The sequence below is a fragment of the Muntiacus reevesi genome, chromosome 17 (assembly GCF_963930625.1).
Source record: "Muntiacus reevesi chromosome 17, mMunRee1.1, whole genome shotgun sequence".
Taxonomy (NCBI): Eukaryota; Metazoa; Chordata; class Mammalia; order Artiodactyla; family Cervidae; genus Muntiacus; species Muntiacus reevesi.
Genome location: NC_089265.1, coordinates 59,540,585 through 59,562,508, shown reverse-complemented (window position 1 = coordinate 59,562,508; position 21,924 = coordinate 59,540,585). Strand labels below are relative to the sequence as shown.

Sequence of the window (21,924 nt, the reverse complement as noted above, 5' to 3'; positions counted from 1 at the left end):
GGGTTCCTGGTTTTTGTTTTCACAGCTCTGATGAATTATCCTTATGCAGATGAGGCTGTTGAGGTCCAGAGGGGTCCACCCTTGTTCACAGACTCAGAAAAGCAGGACAGTGCCTGGGTGGGAACCCGGGAGGTGCCTCTTCCCGTCTTGTTCTCTGCTGTCCCGCCTCCCTATGCCCTGTAGGGGGCGGCGGTGTGCCCACCTGCCCCGCGGCAGATGGAGGATGGCCAGGGCGCTCTGCTGAGGAGGCGTTTGCAGCCATGCTCGCGGAGATGCCCGCCTGCCCGGCTCCCGAGGCAGGTTTAGCTGTGGGATGCCCTTCCCTGCGAAGCACCATCTGGCACCAAGTTCACTGTCTTTTCTTAATTAAAGTTACTGTGGACCGTGTGAAAGCTTTTCCTGGACGATCCACCAGTCATCATGGTGTGGATTTTATCCTGACCCCAAATCGCATTTTCAAAACTTAAAATTGCAGTTAAAAATGTCAGCAGTGGGAGGTGTGGCTCGAGCAGGAAGGAGGTGGTGGGTAGGGGATGGGAGTGTCTGCTGGGCTTGCAGAGCCAGCCTGGGCCTGCCGGCGCCCTCATCCCGTCCTCCTGGAATCCCGGCCCAGGCCACACCCGCCTCCTTGCAGTTCTGTGCGCTGGTCTCTGCTCCTCTTGTCTGCAGTCCTTCCTGCATCCCCTTCCCTTGGTCTGCGGGCCCTTTCCCGGCCCAGCACACCCACCACTCCTAGGCTCCCCGCAGTCCCTCCCCCGTGCCAGTCTCGCTGCTGCGCACAGACCCAAGAGAACCTGGGGGCGTGGAGAGGAGCAGACGTGGGTATCCCTCGGCTGCTGGGAGGAGAGCTGAGGGCATCACGTGGGTCTCTGGCTTGGCTGTGGTGGGAGGTGGGGCTCGGGGGCGCTGCCATTCTCTGAGAAGCAGGAGAGACCTGGAGTCTTCCTCCCAGAGCCAGGAGCCCTCCTGGGGCTGGCCTAACCCACAGCCTGTCTTTTTCAGCTTCGAAATGGAGCCCCCTTCACCAGACTCCCGAGCGACAAGCTGAAGGCAGTCATCCCCCCTTTCTTGCCCCCTTCCAGCTTTGAGCTGTGGAGCTCGGGTCGGTCCCGGACATGTCACAACGGGAAGGCAGACCCCATGAAGACTGTGCTGCCTCCGAGAGCCGGCAGAGGCCCCCCCGCGGCTGGGGGGAGCGCGGACAGTGTAAGTCGTCCAGTTCACACACTGTGACATTTCATCTTCCACTCTCTGATGTCGTGATGGATTTGCAGGCAGAGGGACCTCGGATCCCTTCTGATATAGGCGGCTGTAGCTTTTTATTTTCTTTTTTTTTTTTTTTTATTTTCTTTTAAGTGGGTGATACTCCTTTGTCTAATGAAACCCTACAAAGCAATTTAATATGTAAGTAGAGTAGCGTGAACGAAAGTGGAAGCCCCTCTCACTGGAATCCTGGAGCTCTGAGGAACACAGGTTGAAGACCTGATCTAATCCCCCCTTCCCTTTAATAGATGAAGCAACAGCCCAGAGATTGGAGGCAGTTGCTGAGGGTCCCCGAGCCGAGTGGGGTTGAGGATGCTGGGGCCAGACATCAGGCTCTTGGCTCTAATCAGGCTCCACACGACGTTATTGCACAACTTCAGGACCAGACTCGAACACTGGAGACCGCTGTGTGTGCTCCTAGAGTTTCCTGCAGCCAGAGTGTGGCTTCTGCCCTTCTGCCCACGGTGGTTTCTGATCTGGAGGCCCTCAGTGTGTTTCTGTGACACGCTGAGGCGGTCCCTCTCAATGTGGGGCTGAGACCCTCACGAGTAGGCTGCAGACAGTGGAGATTCAGGGACTTAGGCCCTGACCCTGCTGCCTGGAGACACTCGGAGCCCCCGTCTCTGTCTGAGCCCCCGGCGCTTGCTGCTGCCTTCCTGGACTGTTAGCGCCAAATCACTAGCCGGAGACCAAAGCCCTGGTGTCTAGGAGTGTTTAAAACGGACGGAGTGGGTTCGTGTTGGTCCACACTCGGGAGGAGGCGGGTGAGCTGTGGGAAGTGGTGTCACAGGGGCTGAGCCTGAGCTGGTGGCCGGTGAGTTGTCAGCAGGCAGAGGTGAACTCCATCCCTTGGGGGCCTCCTAGCAGGCGGAGCCAGGATCAGCCGGGATGGGCCACCTGAACTCCAGGGCCCTCCCCGTCATGACCTGCGTGTCGGAAGCAACGAACAGCACACCTAATTGCCGTATCCGCCTTATTCTTGCAGACTCTCGTCAGGCCGGTTAAATTTCCATCTCTCTCCAGAAGCCCAGCCTCCCCCGCCAATTCTGGAAACTTCAACCACTCACCTCATTCCTCTGGCGGCTCCAGCGGGGGAGGCGGCATGAGCAGGCATGGCGGGGAGCTGCATACCCGCTCAGGTGTGTACCCAGGCCGCCCCTTCCAGCAAGGCAGGAAGAGCACTGGGGGTCGAGGGTGTGAGCTGCAGACCGTCCCTGAGACCACCGCATGCACGCTGTCTTTCTCACGGATGTGCCCGAAGGGTTTTTCAGTGAATTCACAATTCCGCGTTTGTTTGATGCAGTTTCTTAGGGCGAGGGAGTGGGGAGTGGTAAGGGAAGAGGTAGTCTGTAATGGTCTATTTTGTTAGAAAGTTTTGCAAGAAACTAATAGAAGTGAATAGTGTTTTTGTGGTGTTTAAAATCCTTGAAGGTTAAACCATAGGTATCGTCTCATCCTGATTCTTCGGTGAACAAATGAAGGAACTGAAGCTCAGAGGGGTTGATGGATTTGCCCAGGAGTGCACAGCTAGGAGGTGACAATTAAAACTCAAAGCCGTTTGCCCTCCCGTTATTTTGGGCTTGTGGCATACTTTCCTTCTCTTTAAGTTTAGTTGTTTTCAGTCATTACATTTATTTACCAGATTCTTTCAGAGAATATTATTGGCCACTTATTAGGTATAAGCCAAAGTCTAGGTGATAGAGCACGCGGCAATAAAAAATTAAGTCAGTTTTGTAGGAGGTTGTATTCTGGTGCAAACAGATAATTAAAAAAAAAAAAAACAACAAATAAGAATAGATTTTTAAGTGGGGACTTTGCAGGTGACGCTAGTGGTAAAGAACCCACCTGCCAATGCAGAGGATGCGAGGCGCGGGTTCAATCCCTGATCTGGGAAGATCCCCTGAAGAAGGATATGGCATCCTACTCCAGTATTCTTGCCTGGCAACTTTTTTTTTAAATCCGAGAATAGTAAATACTGTAAAAAAACAACCAGAACAGAGTACGGGAAAAGGTAATGAGGCTGGTTACAGGATACTTCCTAGACTTCTCCTGGGGCATCCAGGATTAACGAAAGCGAGCTTTGCAGGAAGGCACATGCTTTATGCCGTTACGTAGGAATGTAATGCATGCTTCTTGTGGGAAAGCTTGAAAACCAGCTAAAGCAGAAGGCAAAAAAAACGTATAATCTCACCCACTAGGAATCATTGTTAACATTTTGATGTATATCTTGCAAGGTGCATCTCGCTTATTTATGAAAGAAGAATAATTTTTTGAGCACTGAGTGTGTGCCAGGCACAGTGTCCTTTAAGTGGACTGTCTCCTTCAGTCCTCCAACAACGGGTGAGGTATCCTCCCCAGTTTCCAGAAGGCGGAACTGGGGCTCAGGGGAGTTCAATGAGCTCAGCCAGGGTCCCACAGCGGTGAAACGGCGGAGCCAGACCCGCACGAAGGCAGGCTGACTTCTGCGTGTTCCCTGCTTTGTAACCTTTCCCCTCTTTGTGCCTGTTCCCACGTCGTAACCACCTTTTTATGCCAATGCACGTGTATCTACAGCATCTTTCATTTTTTTAACTTTTTATTTTATATTGAAGTAGCTCTGAAGGAGGGCATGACAACCCACTCCTGTAATCGTGCCTGGAGAATCCCATGGACAGAAGAGCCTGGTGGGCTACAGTCCATAGGGTCGCAAAGAGCTGGACACGACTGAAGTGACTTAGCACGTAGCCAGTTAACAGTGTTGTGATGTGTTCAGGGGGACAGCCTGAAAGGGACTCAGCCGTGCGTATGCATGCATCCACTCCCCCCCAGACTCCCTTCCCGTCCAGGCTGCCACATAACATTGAGCAGGGCTCCCTGTGGACAGCACCTTTTAAACAACCAAGCAGCCTTCCACTCATATGAGGTGTCACAATTTTAATTAGCCAGTTCCCTCTTGTTGAACACTGAGGCCGTTCCAGATTTTTGCTCCTGTATATCCCACTCTAAGTAATGGCTTCAGAGTGCTGGGCTTACCCACTTGCTTAGTGATTTGCTTAATGTAAGTGCCTCTGAACCAGGCTGGCAGGGTCAATGGGTTTGTCTATCTTTGAAGCTTTCCATTTTGCCCTCCAGAACGGCCCTGTTTATACGCGTAAAGTATTTACAGCAGTGCTGACACTGGTCAGTTCCCTGTAAGTCGTAGTTATCGGCGTTCCCCTCTGATGCCCTCCCTAGCCCTGGATATCATCATCTTCCCCTTTCCCTTCATCACAAGTCAGGGTCGCTGTTTGGAGAAGCAGGGAGAGGGACCATGGCAATCAGGATTCAATCAAGGAAGCCGAGCGCCTGAGTGTTTCGGAGTCAGAAAGCTGTGGACCCAACTGGGAGTGGCTGGGGTGTGAAGGCTCAGAGCGGGGAGGCGGGGATGGGGTGGACGGTGCCGGACGAGCCCTGGCGGGGCAGCGCGTGCAGACGGCGCTGGGAGGGGCTGCTCTGGTCACCCGGGCCGGCCCGGCGTCTGGCCTGCTGAAGGCCGGCTGAGTGGGCCGTGGCACGGTGGGACGCGGGGGCACACTGGGGCCTTGGGGGCCTGTCCGCCCGCCAGTTGTCATCGCAGTGCTGTGGCCAGCCCTGACCCAGAGCCAGGGGCTGGTCTGGGCAGCGTGGTTTCAGCTCAGCTGGGTCAGCGCCTGACGTCCCCTGCCCACGCTGCGGTGCTCCGGCCCTTGGCAGTCATTCCTATTCCTCTCTCCTCAGGTGGCAGCGTAGACAGCGTCCTCTCCCAGATCGCTGCCCAGAGGAAGAAAGCAGCCGGGCTATCTGAGCAGAAGCCCGGCCACCGGTCAAGTCCTGTCGGGCCGGCGCCCAGCTCCAGCGCGTCTGAACCCCCGGTCTCCCCGGCAGGCGGCGGCGTTCCCGGTGCCAAGGTGCTTGTTCTGTTCCCGCCTCCTCCCCCGATGCTCACCAGTCCTGTCCTAGCATTGCTGACCCCTGGGAGCGCGGGCGGTGCGCTGTCAGGGACGACTGAACCTTCCATGGGCTGCCCCCGGGCTTTCCGAGAAGGGTGGTTTCCGAGGTCACACCCCACGGCCTGGTGTTGTGTGCACGTGTGTTCACCTCCTGCCTGATCTCCAGGACACCTCCGGGCGGGATGGGTGCAGAGGCGCGGGGTGCTGCTGGGGTGAGCGCCAGGTTCTGCCGTCCTGCGCTGGTCGTCCAGTATCACACAACTCATGTTTCTGTTCGTTGATTTAGAGCAGAAGGGTTCCTACTGCTCTCAGGAGCAAGTGCCTGGGTTCTGATCTCAGCCTCACATTTTAGCATTTAGAGTGGGGCCGGCACCTGGGGCACCTGTGTAAGTGTCGGGTGTCACTGTGGCAGTCCTAGCGGTAATATCCGCCCTCCGACCTGTCCTCCCACCGTCCACGTCTTTGGGGCATCTGCTCTGTGCTCACTTCCAGCAGCGAGGGTCCAGCAGTGAGTGAAGGGCTCGGGGACCGTTCTCTTGGCGTCACTACAGACAGCATTGTGTCTCCCGGAGAAGGGAGGATGCTATGGGGCACGCATCCTTGCTGATTCTTGAGGGCATCACTGACATCTCAATGGAGATCTGACGGGCGAGGTGAAAGGGGCAAGGGTGGGATGGAATGAGACCGTCCCAGGGTGAGGTGATGGCACGGGCAGAGCTCCAGAGGTGAGTGTGTGGCATAGGAAAGGAGCCATAGGAAGGATGCTGAGCAGGAAAGAGCAGAGGCCTCATCTGCCTCCATTAATGAGCCCCAGAGCAGTTACTGGGCTTTTTAGGTGGCCCTAGGGGTAAAGAACCTGCCTGCCGATGCAGAAGACCTAGAGACATAGGCTTGATCCCTGGGTTGGGAAGATCCCCTGGAGGAGGGCATGACAACCCACTCCTGCATTCTTGCCTGGAGAATCCATGGACAGAGGAGCCTGGTGGGCTGCAGCCCACGGGGTCGCAAAGACTCGGACACGGCTGAAGCAGCTTCGTATGCAGGCCCAGAGCAGTTACCGCATTGTTAGCACCTGTGGGGTCTGCAATGGGCGAGACACCCCACGCGCCTCAGGGGGTGGAGGTCTTCCAGTGTCTTCAGAATCCGCCCCCTCCACCTCCTTAGTCCCTCCACCTGGGTTGATTAATGGGGTAAGCCCCGGAGTGTGGGTCCTGGTCATGAACATGAACTGGCTCCTTTAACAGGTGGTTCCCTGGATTCTCCATAGGGGTGTCCTAGCCCATTCCCTCTTCTGAGAGGACCCCAAGTCCAGGCACAACCCCACTTTTCATTTTATTTTCTAGATGTCTTAAGCTTTCTCCCCGGGAAAAGTTAGATCATCTGAGGGCCTCAGCCCTGGACCTTTGCCCAGAAGTGCTTTCAGAGATTAATATCGTAATGGATGTACGAGAAATAGTCTTTGTTTTCTGTCCAACGACTGTTAGTTACACAGTTTTCTTCATTAGTCAAAGTCCCTTATGCAATTGGTCCTATATAATTAGTTTCTTTACAGTGTAACTCCAGAAAAAAAAGTCTCTGTATATGTAAGCATATTTTCTATTATGTTTAAAATTACCTATGTACTAGGATTTATGAAATTAAGTTCCTTTTACAATTCAACTCTAGGTACAAAATGTCTACTGATACTTCAATATGTTTTATTTCATCCGATAGTAAAAATTCTATAATTAGCATATTTCTCGTTTTGCCTTTGCTGCTAGGAAACTCGGCTTCTCATTACAGTAAATCTGCTACTCTAGAATTTTGATACAGTTTTCCTCTTCTCTGTTGTCTAAAATTTTCTGTTTCTATTTTGATGGTCTTATTAGATGTGTTATATATTGTTAGCTTCCTTTCATTGGTGTTGGGAATAGGGAGGCATCTAAGTTATAAATTATACTAAACATTGCATCACCTGGATGCACCTGTCATATTTAAGGTATGTACAAGCTGTGTTCTGATGAAAGAAAATTGTGTCAGAAGATGCATTCATGAAACAGAAAACTGGAGAAACAGTCCAGTTCAATGATTACCTGATATTCCTAGCATAAGAATATGGTGTAAACTTGGGGAGCTACTTAAAAACTCAGATTTCTGGGTTCCACACAGCCTAACTAAATGAGATTCTCGGGGTAGGGTCTGAGGAATCTGTTTTTCTCTTCCGGGAGTGTTGCAGCCAGCCCAGCCCAAGTTCTTAGAAATCACTGCCCTAAATCAAAGGACACAGGAGTGGGCTTTCTGTCAAAGGCTCTAGCAGCAAAATGGAGACATGAAGTGCTTTTCAAAGACTCCCTTAGGAAGAATTAGAAATTAGTATTCAAAATATGAGCCTGATGATTCTGGGTTTTGCACTTTGCTTAAACCAAGCACTCTGCAGGGGTAGAATATTTGTAAGGCATGACTTCTGATGTGAAGTGTGCCTTAGCAGATGCAGAATGGAGATGGGGTGGGGCCGAGTGTGCTTCACTTCCCAGATCTCAGAAAGCCCAAAGGTCCCCTGGGAATATCAGCTTTCTGTTCCCACCCAAAAGGACAGTGGTTGAAAACAACGCATTTCTTACGCTTGCACAGCTGTGGCTGGGCAGCCTAGTCTGGACCTAGCCAGGCAGTGCTTCTGGACTGAGGGGATCTCTTACATGTTTGACTGTTGGCTAGGGTGATCAGAACAATGGGTCCATGTCTGTCCACAAGTGTGGACATGTTCTCATGGCAACAGTCAAAGGCATTAGTTGAAAACCAATGAAGTTTAAGCAAGTCATCACACCCACTGCAGGAGACCAGGCAGTTATGTAGCAAAGAGCATGGGTACAGGAAGGGTGGAGATGACGCCATGACATGATCAGCCTGCCACACTGGAGATGAAAGGAATAGTTCAAATATTTCAGAGCACCCCAAATCTTACATTTACCTGCCTCCTCCCCGATAGTGTTGCCTACAGGCCTGGAATATCGTCTTTCTTTGCCCTTGACTGAAATAGAATCTGTTTGGTAGGGATATCCCTGTTGTCTCCTGCTTAATCAGAAGCTCTATTATGGAATGGCTGTCTTTACAGAAAAGCAGAAGGAAGAATCCATTAATAATATAGACAGCTTATTGACAGAGTTTTTTAAAGTCTAAGAAAGGGACTTCTGTTTCCACTCTGGATGTAGTTAGCAAGAAGGAACATTAAAGGCTTAGCAGAAGGAAAGGTGTACCCATTTCTAGGCATGAAAACTATTTATCTTGGTCTCTACTATCCTATATGAGATGTCCAATTTTTAGCATAAACTATAAGACATGTGAAAAGGCAAGAAACACCAGACTCGCAACAAACAAGGCCATCATCAGAATCTGATGTAGATGTGAAACAGGTGTTGGAATTATGTAGCAGAAAGTTTAAAAGAACTACAATTAACATGCTGAAGGCTCTAGTGGACAGTCTGAACAGCATGCAGATTCCTATGATTAGCAATTTTAGCAGAGAAATGAAAACTGTAAGAACCAAATGGAAATGCTAGAAATAAAAAACACAGAGATGAGGAATGCCTCTGATGGGCTCCTCAGTAGAAAGATTCTTTCCTTGACACACCCAAGGAAGGAATCAATGAGCCGGAAGATAGGGCAATAAAAATTACCCAGACTGAAACATGAAGTGAAAAAGAAGTCAAAGCAAAAACAAAAGCCGAGCACCCCAAAGTTGTGAGATGGTAACAAATGCTGTCCCTGAAGACAGAGAGAGAGAACGGTGGGGCGTAAGGAATATATGTATTTTTAATGGCCAAGAATTTCTCCCCCAGTTAATTGCAGATGCCAAACCACAGGTCCAGGAAGCTCAGAGAACACTGAATAGGATAAATACTGAAAAAGAGCACCTCGTTAGCATAATTCACCAGGTTAATAGACTGAAGAATAAAATGCAGAAAAAGCACCTGGCAAAACTCAAACTCCGTTCGTGATCAGAACTTTTGGCAAACCAAGAATTGAAAAGAACTTCCTGGACCTCATATAAAATACCTGTGCTTAGAATTGTCCTCGATGATAATAGACTGAGTGCTTTTCACCAAAGATCAGGAACAAGGATGTTGCCTCTCTCAACTTTGTACCAAAACCTGTCCTATAGCTAGTGTGATAAGGTAAGGAGCAGGTTAAAGGTACACAGATAGGAAAGGAAGAAATAAAATTATCTCTAGTTTTAGATGATATGTTTGTTTACTGAGAAAGTGCAAAAAAGTTACACAAACCCTTCTAGGACTAAAAAGTGAGTTCAGGATATGAAGTCAATATACAAAAGTCAGTTGTATTTTTATACAGTAGCAATGAACAATTATAATTAGAATAATCAGACTTTTAAAATTTGAAACTGAAAGTATCATTTACAGTACATTAGAAATGTATTATATAAAAATGAAATTATATGAAAATGTATTATGAGAATGAAATCCTTAGGTATAAATCTAATAAAGTATGTGCATAATCTATAGGTTTAAAACCACAAGACGTTGATAAATAAGCTTAAATAAATGGAGAGATAGAAGGCTCAATATTGTTAAGGTATCGGTTTTTTTTGCAGTTTGATCTATAGATTCAATATAATCCAAATTAAAATCCCAGCTAGCTCTTTTTGTAGAGATCTGGAAAGTGATTCTAAAATTTATTTTAAGATGCAAAGAAAGTATAAGCAAAAGGATTATGAAAAAGAATCATACTATCAATACCTAGTTTTAAGACTTACTGTAAAACAGTATGATGTTAGGGAAGAACAGGCACATAGGTCATTGAAACAGAATAGAGAGGCTAAAAATAGACCTAACAAGAAGAGTCAACTAAATTTTTTTTCACAATGGTGCAAAGGCAGTTCAACAAAGAACAGGTAGTCTTTTCAACGAATAGTGCTGGAACGATTGAATATGCAAGAAAATGAACCTCCACATATATCTCACAGTGAATTCAGAGATTAACTCAAAATAGATCACAGACTGAAATATAAAATGAAACACTATAAAATCCTAGGGGAAAATCTGTGTAACTTTGAATTTGGCATGGAGTTTCAGATATAGTACCAAAAGCATGATCCATAAAAGAAAAAAATCTTAAATTGGACTTCATAAAAATTCAGATCTTTTGCCCTACAAGAGACAGCATTAAGAGAATGAAAAGACAAGCCACGCCCTAGGCAAAATATTTGCAAATCATGTATCTGATAATGGTTTTGTATCCAGAATAAAGAACTCTCAAAACTCAACAATAAGTAAACAACCAACAAATTTAAAAATGGGCAAAATATCTGAACAGATTGTTCATCAGAGAAGATGTATAGATGGCATGTAAACATCTGATAAAATGTTCAACATCATTATTTAGGAAATGCTACTTATAGCCACAATGAAATAGCACTCTACACCTGTTATTAGAGTGCCTAAAATTAAAAAAAAAATTAAGTTACAAGAGCAGTGAGAATGTGGAACTACTGGAATTCTCATTCATTGCTGATGGGAATGCAGAAATGATACAGCCACCTTGAAAAAGTTTGACAGTTTCTTATAAAACTAAACGTACATTGAGCTTGTGACCTGACTGTCTGTCTCCTAGATACTTACCCAAATAGATTTTTTTAAAAGTTATATTTATACAAAAGTCAGTTTGTGAATGTTTACAGCAGTTTTTCGTAAATACCCTCAACAGGAAACGTCTCATGACAGGTCAATATGTACGCTAACTGTGGTAGTGCCTGTGCGGTGGGACATGTGCGTGCATGCTAAGTTGCTTCAGTCATGTCCAGCTCTGTGCGACGCTATAGACTGTAGGACTGTAGCCTACCAGGCTCCTCTGTCCATGGGGTTCTCCAGACAAGAATACTGGAGTGGGTTGCCATACCTGCCTCCACGGCGTCTTCCCCACCCAGGAACTGAGCCCATGTCTCTACGTCTCCTGCATTGGCAGGCAGGTTCTTTACCACTGGCACCACCTGGGAAGCCCATACAATGGAACACTACTCAGCGATGGAAAAGAATACAGTACGGACACATGCAGTAACTTAAATGAATCTTAGAAGTGTTATGCTGAGCCAGGCAAAATAGTGTACGTATCATGTGATTCCATGTGTATGACAGTTTCTTCAAAATGCAAAATTATCGGAATGGGAAACAGATCAGTCATTTCTATGGATTGGAGTGGGGGAAGACTTAACTAGAAACGGACCGCACAAGGGAATTTGGGGGATGACGGAACTGTTCCATATGGTACTCTGTTGGTGGATACACAACTCTACTTATTTATCAATACCTGAAGAGTTGGACACAGAAGTTATTTTTACTGCATGTGGATTTTAAGTCAACCAGGAACTAAGGATGTATGCAGACTGTGACAACAGATCTAGCTGTATTACAAGTTAATGACATACCTACACTGTAGGAGGTGGGCAGAAACATGCCAGTGGAGATTGTAAGAGGAAAGACAAAAAGAGCTGCACATAAGCATTGTATTCTGGTTGAGGTTTTTTTTCTTGTAGGTGTTATAGGCTAGCAATTCTGAAGCTGCTTTACATGTGTGTGTGTATATATATATATATATATATGTATGTATATATACACTTAACACGTATACTAAGGTTGAACAAATAATGAGCTCAGTTTTTATCTGTCAGAGATTGAGTCATAGGGAAAATGGTGAAACTACCCTGTGGATATTGGACTGGAGTCAGAGCTATCAGTATGAATCAGTATGAATGCATGCTTGTAAGTACACACGTATGCACAGCTTTTTAGAGGAGAAAGTATGGCTACATGTGTGTGCGTTGGCGAGCAGACTTCATGTGTTTCCTCGCTCTGTTCACTGAGAGGACCTCGGAGTGAGATCCCAGGAGCCGTGAACAGCCTACCGTCCAGATTTTATCATCTGAATACCACCCTCCAATAAAAGGGACCAGGGCTTAACAATAGTGTTGGATTACAGCCCAGAGCATATATATCCACAAGCCCATACTGGTCTGAATAAATAAGTGGGGGAGAAGGGACAACTCTTCTGGACATAATTCCAAATAATAAATGTGGATGGAATAAGGGAAATAACAAATCACCATTAGAACCTCCCAGTAGTAATTGCTGCAGAGAAGATGCCCCAGAGAATGTTAAAGTTAACAGACAAACAGGAAGAAAAAATATTTAGCTCAAAATGTCTCCCCAGATACTTACTGATAATAAAGGGAAAAACAGTAACTTCATAATGGAGCGACCTGACAGCCCCCACCTTAGCTAAGTCATCATCAGGGACAAGGGATTGGTGCTTTGCAGCTCCTGGTGTGATGCTCTGAGAACGGCCCGTCACCTCTGTTGTTGTCAACTTAAAGATGCATAAGGAAATCTCATTATGAGGAAACAGGACAAACTCACTGCAAATACCTGACAAACGCCTGACCAGGACTTTGTGAAAGTAACAAGGTCATAGCAGGCGAGGCAAGACCAAGGAGTTGTCACAGGTTGGAGGAGTTATAGGAAGACAAAATGGGTCGGTGCAGCATGAATCCTGGACCAAAGCAAGAATCAGTGAAACAAGTACAGATATTTGAGCACCACCAGCAGTTTAGCTGGTGGTGCCATCCCAGTGTTACTTTCTTAGTTCCCATAATTGTAAGTCTGAAAGTACTCACAAACACAGAAAACAAACCCGAGGTTACCAGAGGCGGTGGGCAGGGACAAATTAGTATGGGATAAACAGATATAAACTATTGCATATGAAATAGGTAAGTAACAGGCATTTACTGTAGAAGCAGTAAACCCCTGTGTATAAGCACAGGGGATGATACCCAATATCTTGTAATAGCCAATGATGGAGTATAAGCTGCAAGAAAATCCCCACCTGAATCACCAACTGTACACCTCAAACTGGCACCACATTGTGGACCAACTGTGCTTCTATAAAATGAACAAAAGTGCTTCAAACTAAAAAGGCTTTTTTCATGTTCAACACATACAGAGGAGAAATAGTGTGCTGTGGTGAGCGGTTGAAAGTGACTGGTTTAGATGAGAACGTCCAGAGCAGAATGGGCCTACGTGTGTTAAGAAGCCACACTTTCACTTTCGAGCTGGTCAGTGAGCAGTCACCAGGCTTCCCAGGTGCCGCTAGTGGTAAAGAACCCGCCTGCCAGGAGATGCCAGAGAGATGTGGCTTCAACGGCTTGCCCTGGTGGCTCAGACGGTAGAGAATCTGCCTGCAATGTGGGAGACCTGGGTTCGGCCCCTGGGTCGGGTAGATCCCCGGGAGAAGGGAATGGCACCCACTCCAGTATTCTTGCCTGGAGAATCCCATGGACAGAGGAGCCTGGCGGGCTACAGTTCCTCGGGTCGCACAGAGTCGGACACGACTGCATCAACTTAGCGTGGCAGGGCAGTGAGGTCAGGGGACTCGGCCAAGGACGTGATGCTGGCCGCTCTCTGGACAGGGCCGGGACCGGGCTTTTCTGGCTCCCCTGTGCCGCTTTTTCCATCCCCTTCCCCGTCTCTTCTCAGGGGAGGATTTTCCTGAACCTGGTTTGGTATTGTGGTTTCTGCTTTGCATGTTTTCTGTGAAGTAGATCTCATAGTCCTGGTTGGACATCTCGTTGCATCGTATATCACCCGTGCTCCCTGTTGGGGGCGTCTGTTTGAATCATGTCTGCCCTCCGGGTGATGGCTTGCATATTTGTCTTACTCTTTTCAGCAGAAACTGGAGACGAGCAAAAGGCCTCCGTCTGGAACCTCCACGACCTCCAAAAGCACCTCCCCCACGCTCACGCCCTCCCCTTCTCCCAAAGGGCACGCGGCCGAGTCCTCCGTGTCCTCCTCCTCGTCCCACCGGCAGTCCAGGAGCAGCGGGGGCTCCAGCAGCGGTACCATCACTGATGAGGGTGAGCCCCCCGAAAGGCCCTGGAGCCCGCCCTGCCCTCTTCACCACGGTGGCCGAGCAGCTGCCCTGCATCGCCAGAGCTGTCCTGGCTCAGGTGTTTTCTGGTTTTTTCAGTCGAAAACATCTTTCCTTTCCCTGATTGCACCTTGCATCTTCGTTTTCACTGAGCTTAGGTACCTCAGAGGTGCACAGTAGTCCCCGAATGTAGCTTGGCTTTGTTTGTGTACACGGGTGCGCGCCTGAAAAACCGCTTTTCCGCCGCCCATTGTATGCCTTTCCCCGAGCCTCGTACAAATCAGAAGGCTGTCAGTTGCAAGGGATGAAATCTCCACTCAAGCTGATTTAAGCAAAAACAAAACCAAAACACTGATCATCCGTGGGCTCATAATGGAAGTATCTAGGGTGTGCTTCAAGCACGTCTAAATCCATGTGCCTTGGAGTGTTTCACTCCATCTTGCAGGTAGGCTCTCTTGACACCCCCTGCATCTTCATGCTTCTTCCTACTAACATAGACACCCCAGTAGAAAGTGTGCTCCGTTCTTAGCAGCTCCGGCAAAACCCCACGGGTAAAGATCATCGTCCTGTCTTGGCTGTGTTTATAATGAGTTGGGTTGTTTGCCCATCCTTGACGATCTCTGTGTCCTCAAGGGCAGAGTGTGTCTACCTTTGGAGCCAGGGCCGGTTAGGGTCAGATTGTGTGGATTGGGAGCAGGAGGGAAGTAGTTCCTTCAAGGAAAATGGAAGTGGATGGAGGGCAAGTAAAAGCAGGAGGTGTAACCGGGAGAACATTGGAACCTGCGTGAGTGGGGGCGATGAGGAAAGGGAGATGGATCAGACGGCAGGGAGGGAGTTGGAGGCCCTGTAGTGAGGTCCCAGATGTGAAGACGGAAATGATAAGGAGAGAAGAAGCTCATCCTTTTAAAAACTGCCCTCTGGTGGCTCCTGGGAGCAGGGTGGGAGAGGAGGGAGCGGAGCTTTGCTGAGAGCCCGGGACCAGGCAGGTGCAATCAGAGTATGAATCAGGCAGGCGAGGAGATTCTCACTGTGTGTGGTTTGCAGGCGTCTCACTGCAGCTGCCGGGAGGGAGTGAAGAGCAGGTTCTGCCCGGCAAGTGATAAGTTGAAACCAACCGCACAGGCCATGGTCTGTGCTGCATTGATACATGTACACTACCACGGGCATCCTCTTTATTTGGGACTGCTTTTATTGTTTTGTGCTATCTAGTGTGATCATTTATGAGAGCTTCAGAGGTTGGCTAGCAACCCCATTCCTCTCTGTGTTTTCTTTATATATATACATATAATGATCTCCTTTTTTTGCCACACCACGTGGCTTGTGGGATCTTCATTCCCCAACCAAGGATTGAATCCAGGTCCTCTGCAGTGAGAGCCTGGAGTCCTAACCACTAGACCACCAGAGAATTTCTTTGTGGTATCTTAAATTCCCCGCCCATGAACTCTCCTGCCTCAGAAAGCCTCAGGAATCTATAAACTCCTAGTGGCTCAGTTTGGGATTTGTGCCCCACATTTTCCCCCAAAAAAGTTGAGACAGTGGATATCTGATTGCCCTGTCTGTGCCCTCTCTTCTCCCCTTTCATTCATTATTGGAAAAAAACCTTTGCAAAGCTTCATTGGGATAAAAAACAGGAGGACTTGAGAGCAGATTTTTTTTAAGGTTACCTTCTCTGGCTTAGAAAGCCTACTTTTGCTTCCTGGGGTTTCTGGGTCCCGAGGCAGCAAGACCCTTGTCCTGCAGGCATTAGATTATCACAGACCAGAGCCTGAAGTCCATCACTGGAGAGCCATTCTTGATGATATTTTTGTGGAAAACCTGTAGCCTCGGTGAAGGGTCACGGGCAAGCCTTTGCCCTGCTCATGCCGTGTCCCGCTGTTCACTCCTGCTGAAGGAAGTGGTGAGGTGGTGACGATGTCGTGTAAGCTTCACATTCGTTCCACGAAGGTGGCTGGGGCAGCCCTAGGGGCTATAACTTGTGCTGGTGTCCCGATGGTTCATCGGGCTGGGGATGCAGATACACTCTGCATAACAACGTGAAGTGATTATAACCCAAGGTGGGATTAAACCTGTGTTACCAGCAAGGCGTGCAGCATCACTGTGGGCTTCCCTGAAGAGTGGCCCTGGGGCCGGGCTGCAGGGCCCGAGCAGATAGTGTGCAGCTGGGCCAGAGCCGATTGTTAAATTTATAGGAAACATATGCTGCTGCTGCTCTTAAGTCGCTTCCGTCGTGTCCGACTCTGTGCGACCCCATAGACGGCAGCCCACCAGGGTCCCCCATCCCTGGGATTCTCCAGGCAAGAACACTGGAGTGGGTTGCCATTTACTTCTCCAATGCATCCATGCATGCTAAGTCACCTCAGTCGTTTCCGACTCTGTGCGACCCCATGGACAGCAGCCCATCAGGCTCCTCTGTCCACGGGATTCTCCAGGCAAGAATCCTGGAGTGGGTTGCTATTTCCTTCCCCAAGAAAACATATGAGCTGGCAATTAAACACAGCTGTTAAAAGTCAAGTTACAACAACAACAAAAATATGTGTTAAAAAAATAGATAAGTCAAATTACATGAACTTATATTTAAGCTGATTATGCTACATGTTAAGGTATGTGGCATTTAAATAAAAATGTATTATTTTCTAACCTTTTACTGCATTCTAACATCTGTGCTCCTGAGGTTCTTTATGTCTCTCTATGGTGGGAATACTGTGTACTGATGTGTTACTTCTCTGCGTCTTTCCCAGTTCCATTTCCAGGAACATGACATTGGCAGGTTGAAATCAGCCTTGATGTGTTTCCACCCTGGAAATCAGCAGATACCTACCAGGACTTGAGTTAATGTTGTATTGATCATCTGGATGTCATCTAGACAAAGTTGATTTTGCAGGTTAAACTTTAAAGTGTCATGTCTATAGCTATTCTGGCACTGAAAATTGAGAAAATAGTCTAAATAGTTTTTCAGGATTTGAAAACCTTTATCTGACTGAGCAAAGTTGCTCACATGAAGTTCTAACATTTGTCTTCGTTGTTTCATTTCATCTCACGTTTTCACCTAAACAGAAGCATCAGCAAGCCTTCATGTAGGAACTATACTCATTGGCTCTGGCTACAAGAATGATGCAAAAATCAGTGGAGACTTTCAGGGAAATGCCTGATATCCAATAAAGGCATTGGCTCTATGGAGTTTATAATACAGAGAATCATGTAATGTATTATCATATATAAACTGTGCACATACATCCTTACATCAGTAAAACCTGCCGTAAAGTTTTGTATCTACATACATGCATATATTCCCCCTCCCAGAAAGCCGGCATACGGATGTGAAGAGGGACTCATGGAGGAAACAGCATTGTGGGCATCCTGAATCTATAACGGATTATGTGTGGGCCGGGACGCATTTCATCTCATAACATCACAGCTCATTAGCAGCTCTTCCGTGAAGCTTCTCTGGTCCCTCGGGCGGGTCAGCTGCCCTCTCTGTCCCCTTAGTCATGCCCTTCACCGTGGGCTCACCACCTGTGGCAGAGCGGTGTGTGACAGAGGCCTGGTAGCTAAAGCACTGGGTCTGCATCCCCACTGCTGTGGACGAGTGGTGTGGTCTCACCCGAGATATGGCACCAGCTTTCTGTCCTTCCTCATCTGTTATGGGAGCAGTGATAGGGTCTGCCTCGTGGGGTTGTTAGGAGCAGATGGGTATCCGGTCCAGAGTGCCTGATGGTGAGCATGGTGCATCACCCGTCACCCTCTTCAGCATCTCCTCCCAGTCACGTCGAGTTCCTTTGCCAGAGGGACCTGCTGGTACTTGCGTTCCCAGCGTGCAGCGGGCACGGTAGCCATTGCTGCGTGATGAGTGAGTGGGCCTCTGGCCACCTAACCTCCGGTCCGCGGCTCTGTAAGCGGCACCTGCTGCCCCAGGACCTTTGCACTTGCTGCTCTCTCTGCCTGGATCCTGCCGGCGCTCTTCGCCGTGGCGTCTGCACAGCTTGCGCCTTCGTTTACCGCTGACACGTCGCCTCCTGAGAGACCGTCCCTGACCACCCTCTGTAAAACAGCATCCTCGCGTCCCCTGTCAGCCTCCCCGACACTGCTCTGTTTTTCCTCGCTGACCCGTCAGCTTGCTTGTGGTCTGTTTTGGTCCCTGTTGAGTCCCCAGTACCTAGTCTGTTAAACCCCTTTTGAATGTGTGAGTGGATGATTCTCTGAGCCCCCCAGATGCTGGTCTGGTCTCCTTCCCTCTCTCCCTCCCTGCTCTGATAACTTGATAGCCCAGATCTTCTGTTTTCCCCTGGTCTGTGTCCATCTGGCTCTCCCGTTCCCCTCAGACCCGCCTTTTCTCCAGGAAGCCCACAGTCGCCAGATGCTCAAACCACACCTTGACCCTGAAGCCCAGCTGCCTGTTCTCAGGTCTTTCTCCGTCTCGCTGAGGGGTGCTAGGCTGAGTGTTTGTTCCAAGTGTAGCTAACCGCAGTCGAGAAATCATAATTTAAAATTGTTACAGGGTTTTAGGCCCAGAAGCTAGGACTCTGAGAAGTTGGTGGTTGCAGCTGTTGCAGAGTCAGCCTGGCCATGCAGCGCCCTGTCTTCTGCCTTCACAGCCCGACCTGGGGTTTGGGGGACGCTGGAGGCCTGCCCTGGGGGAGGAGTATGACCAGCACGCAGCTCGAGACCCACCGGCAGCCGCACCCCAGGGGTGCAGTGCAGTCCTGTCTTCTCTGTCAGGGCTTCTTGTAGAATTTCATTTGAAAAAAGATTACCACGACTTTATGAAAGTTTGAAGACCACACTTGAGGCAATCTTACCAAATTCTAAAATATCTTATTTTACATTCTTTCCCTCTTGAAGATGAACTGACTGGAATCCTTAAGAAATTATCACTTGAGAAATATCAGCCCATTTTTGAGGAGCAAGAGGTAAGAATATTCTTTTTGAGTGTCCACTTAAATCTTAGCATAAAACAGTTGTCTAAATATGTAGGTTGTCATTCTTTAAGCCTGGGTTGATCTTTTTCATTGAGATGGCTGAAGAAATAGAATTTGTGTTCAGCACATTTGGTTCATTCATAGCAGTGAAATCCTGGGGACCTCATGGCTTGTTTTGTTGTAATAAAATTTTGTAACTTTGAGCTCTGCTCTCTGTAGCAAAGTTTGTGTCTGTTCTGTTCTCCTTTAGTTGAAGGGGATTGCCTAGCCAGTTTTTAGGTTTAAAGTAGATTAAAAGCAGACTCTAATGAATCTGTGTTAAGTATCTGGACATAAAGTGTCTATTAATCTAAGAGAATTCCTGTTTGCTCACACTCACAATCCTAAAAGCACTCAGAATCATGTTCTTAAAAATTACTGTTCTGCAGTTTGGCAGTTTCTCAAAATGTTGAAGAGAATTACCATATGACCCAGTAATCCCACTCGTAGGTGGGTATATACCCACAGTAATTGAAAGCATACATTCAAACAGTGTTCACAGTAGCGCTATTCATAATAGCCAAAAGGCAGAGATAGTCCAAATGCCCATCAATTGATGAATAAATAAATAAAATGTGTTATCACTCTACCTTGGAATGTAGCTTGGCCATTAAAAAGAAAGAAGTACTGATACACTCTGCAAAACAGATGAGCCTTGAAGACACTGTGCTAAGTGAAAGGAGTTAGTCACAAAAGGCCACATATGGTATGACTCCATTTATATGCAATGTCCAGAATAGGCAAATCTGTAGAGACAGAAAGTAGATTAGTGGTTGCCAGGGAATGTGGGGAGGAGAGAATGGGAGTGATTGCTAATGAGTATGGGTTTTCTTTTTTGGGGTGATGAAAATGCTCTAAAATTAAGTGTGGTGACGATTGTGCAACTCTGTACTAAAAAATCATTGAGTTGTACACTTTAAATGGGTGAATTGTATGGTAAGTGAATTACATCTCAATAAGATGTTAAAATTTTTACTGTCAGCGAAATAAAACTCCTCAGTGGGCCTATTAGCTACTAGGGAACAGTCACAGGCTTAGAACATTCCAGTGCCCGGTTGAGTACACGACAACGGTCACAGTTAATGTGGTGTGAGAATCCCACCTTGTCTCCGGCAAGCTTGAGGCCCAGTTAAGGAGCTTGTGTTTTGGTTCAAGAAGAAGTCAGGGGTGCCATGACTTTCTTCCTTTTTTTGCTTTTCTGCACTATCCAGTCTGTCCTTCCTGCCTTCTCAATGCTGTAAGCTTCAGGGGCAGTTTTTCTCGTTGTAAAAAATAATCTTTCCTGTTTGCAGATGGCTGCCTGCTTTTATTTCATGTGTTCCATGCTTTCTGAGGAGCTGGCCGCGGGGACCCACACGCGGGCTGGGATGGTGGGGGGAGGGGAGGGTCCAGCAGGGTCAGGGGGCAGGTGTTTTCCATCAAAACCACGTCACCTGTTCCTTCAGCCTGTCATGCCTGGTGGTCTGTAAAGCCCCAGAGAGATGCAGGGAGCTTATCGTTATCAGAGGGGCCCTCTCTGCATCTCAGAGAGAGCATGGTGTTTGGTACGGGAGCAGACCCTTCCCCACTGACTCAACCTTGGTTCAAGATTTTTTTTTTTTAATCCAGGAAAGTAAAATGAAAATTGACAGAAAGGGAGGAAATTTCTCCTGGCGCTGAGGCCCCGGCAGGGATGCCAGGAATGTGAGAATTTCTCCGGTAAAAACCAGGGATGGAGCAGCTCTGAGATGCCCGTTTTCTGAGCCCTTCTCTGCCTCGGTTCTCCAGTCCTTCTTGCCCTTATTGCTTCTGCTTGTCCGTTTTCTCACTCTGCCTTCCCACAGTCGGCACCTCCCTTGGCCTTGGGGGTGGCCGCGGTGAGCACTGCCGTACACTCGCATGATCTGTGCGGCCTCCTGTTGTGTTCGAAGTGCAGCGACGTTGCGATGAACTTTCTATCAGCAGGACTTGGCTTTCTACCTCCCTGGTCACCCAGATTACCGTCTCAGAGACTTCCCTCACTTATTTTGTTTTCAGAGTCTTTTCAGAATGCACTTCTAAACATTCCAGGGTGAGAGCTGAGGAGAGCTTATTTTTAATGATATTTTCAAGTAAACATTCAGCATAAAGCCGGGAATTGAAATTAGTGAATCATCATTAATTCACTACTAGTAAGCACTGATAGCTCATAATCGCGATAGTCCGGTTGTGGTTGGGAGAAAAGAGGGGTGGCACCGAGCAGATGGCAGCAAACCCCCCTCTCTCTGCCCAGGTGGATATGGAAGCCTTCCTCACGCTCACCGACGGGGACCTGAAGGAGCTGGGTATTAAGACAGACGGATCCAGGCAGCAGATCTTGGCAGCGATTTCTGAGCTGAACGCAGGCAAGGTATTGTTCCCAGTCTCTTTTTCTTTCTGCCTCAGACAGCCGAGAGCGTCACTCGGATCCGTGGCCCTGGTGTTCCAGGGACCTTCGTGGTCTGATTTTGTCTCCCCCGCATACCTGGTGGATGCTGGCCCCGCTCACACACTTCTCATGGCCAGCGGGTCACTGCCTGCCAGTATGTCCGTTCCTTTCCCAGGCCTCTCTTCTCATAGGATGGTTTCTCTTTGGACCTGGCCTAAATATTCCCTCCAGTCATCTCAACGCGCAGGGCTGGGTTTTGCCCTCTGGAGCACAGTGGAAGTTGATGAAGACAGGCCCCCAGGTCAGGCTGACCCAGCTCCTCCACTTACAGTGACCCTGGGCAAGTCGCACCCCTCTCTGAGTCTAGCTCTCTGGTCTGGAGGGTGGGGGTGGTGGGCTGACTGCCAGGACCGAGATGCTCAGAGATCTGCCAGTCACTGTTGGCACTTTTGGCCCCTGC

At 48.2% G+C, this 21,924-nt stretch overlaps 1 protein-coding gene across 3 annotated transcripts in view; it reads left to right on the top strand.

The window, feature by feature from the left end:
* Window positions 1-21,924, top strand: part of ANKS6 (ankyrin repeat and sterile alpha motif domain containing 6) — a 50,748-nt gene that overhangs the window by 19,699 nt on the left and 9,125 nt on the right. For 2 of the 3 annotated variants that reach the window (XM_065908154.1, XM_065908152.1), the window contains exons 9-14: window positions 1,003-1,206; window positions 2,249-2,402; window positions 4,999-5,168; window positions 13,923-14,109; window positions 18,963-19,030; window positions 21,330-21,446. In XM_065908154.1, the coding sequence (XP_065764226.1) occupies window positions 1,003-1,206; window positions 2,249-2,402; window positions 4,999-5,168; window positions 13,923-14,109; window positions 18,963-19,030; window positions 21,330-21,446 (900 nt within the window). The remainder of the gene's footprint in view (window positions 1-1,002; window positions 1,207-2,248; window positions 2,403-4,998; window positions 5,169-13,922; window positions 14,110-18,962; window positions 19,031-21,329; window positions 21,447-21,924) is intronic. The other variant, XM_065908153.1, reaches the window with a different exon arrangement.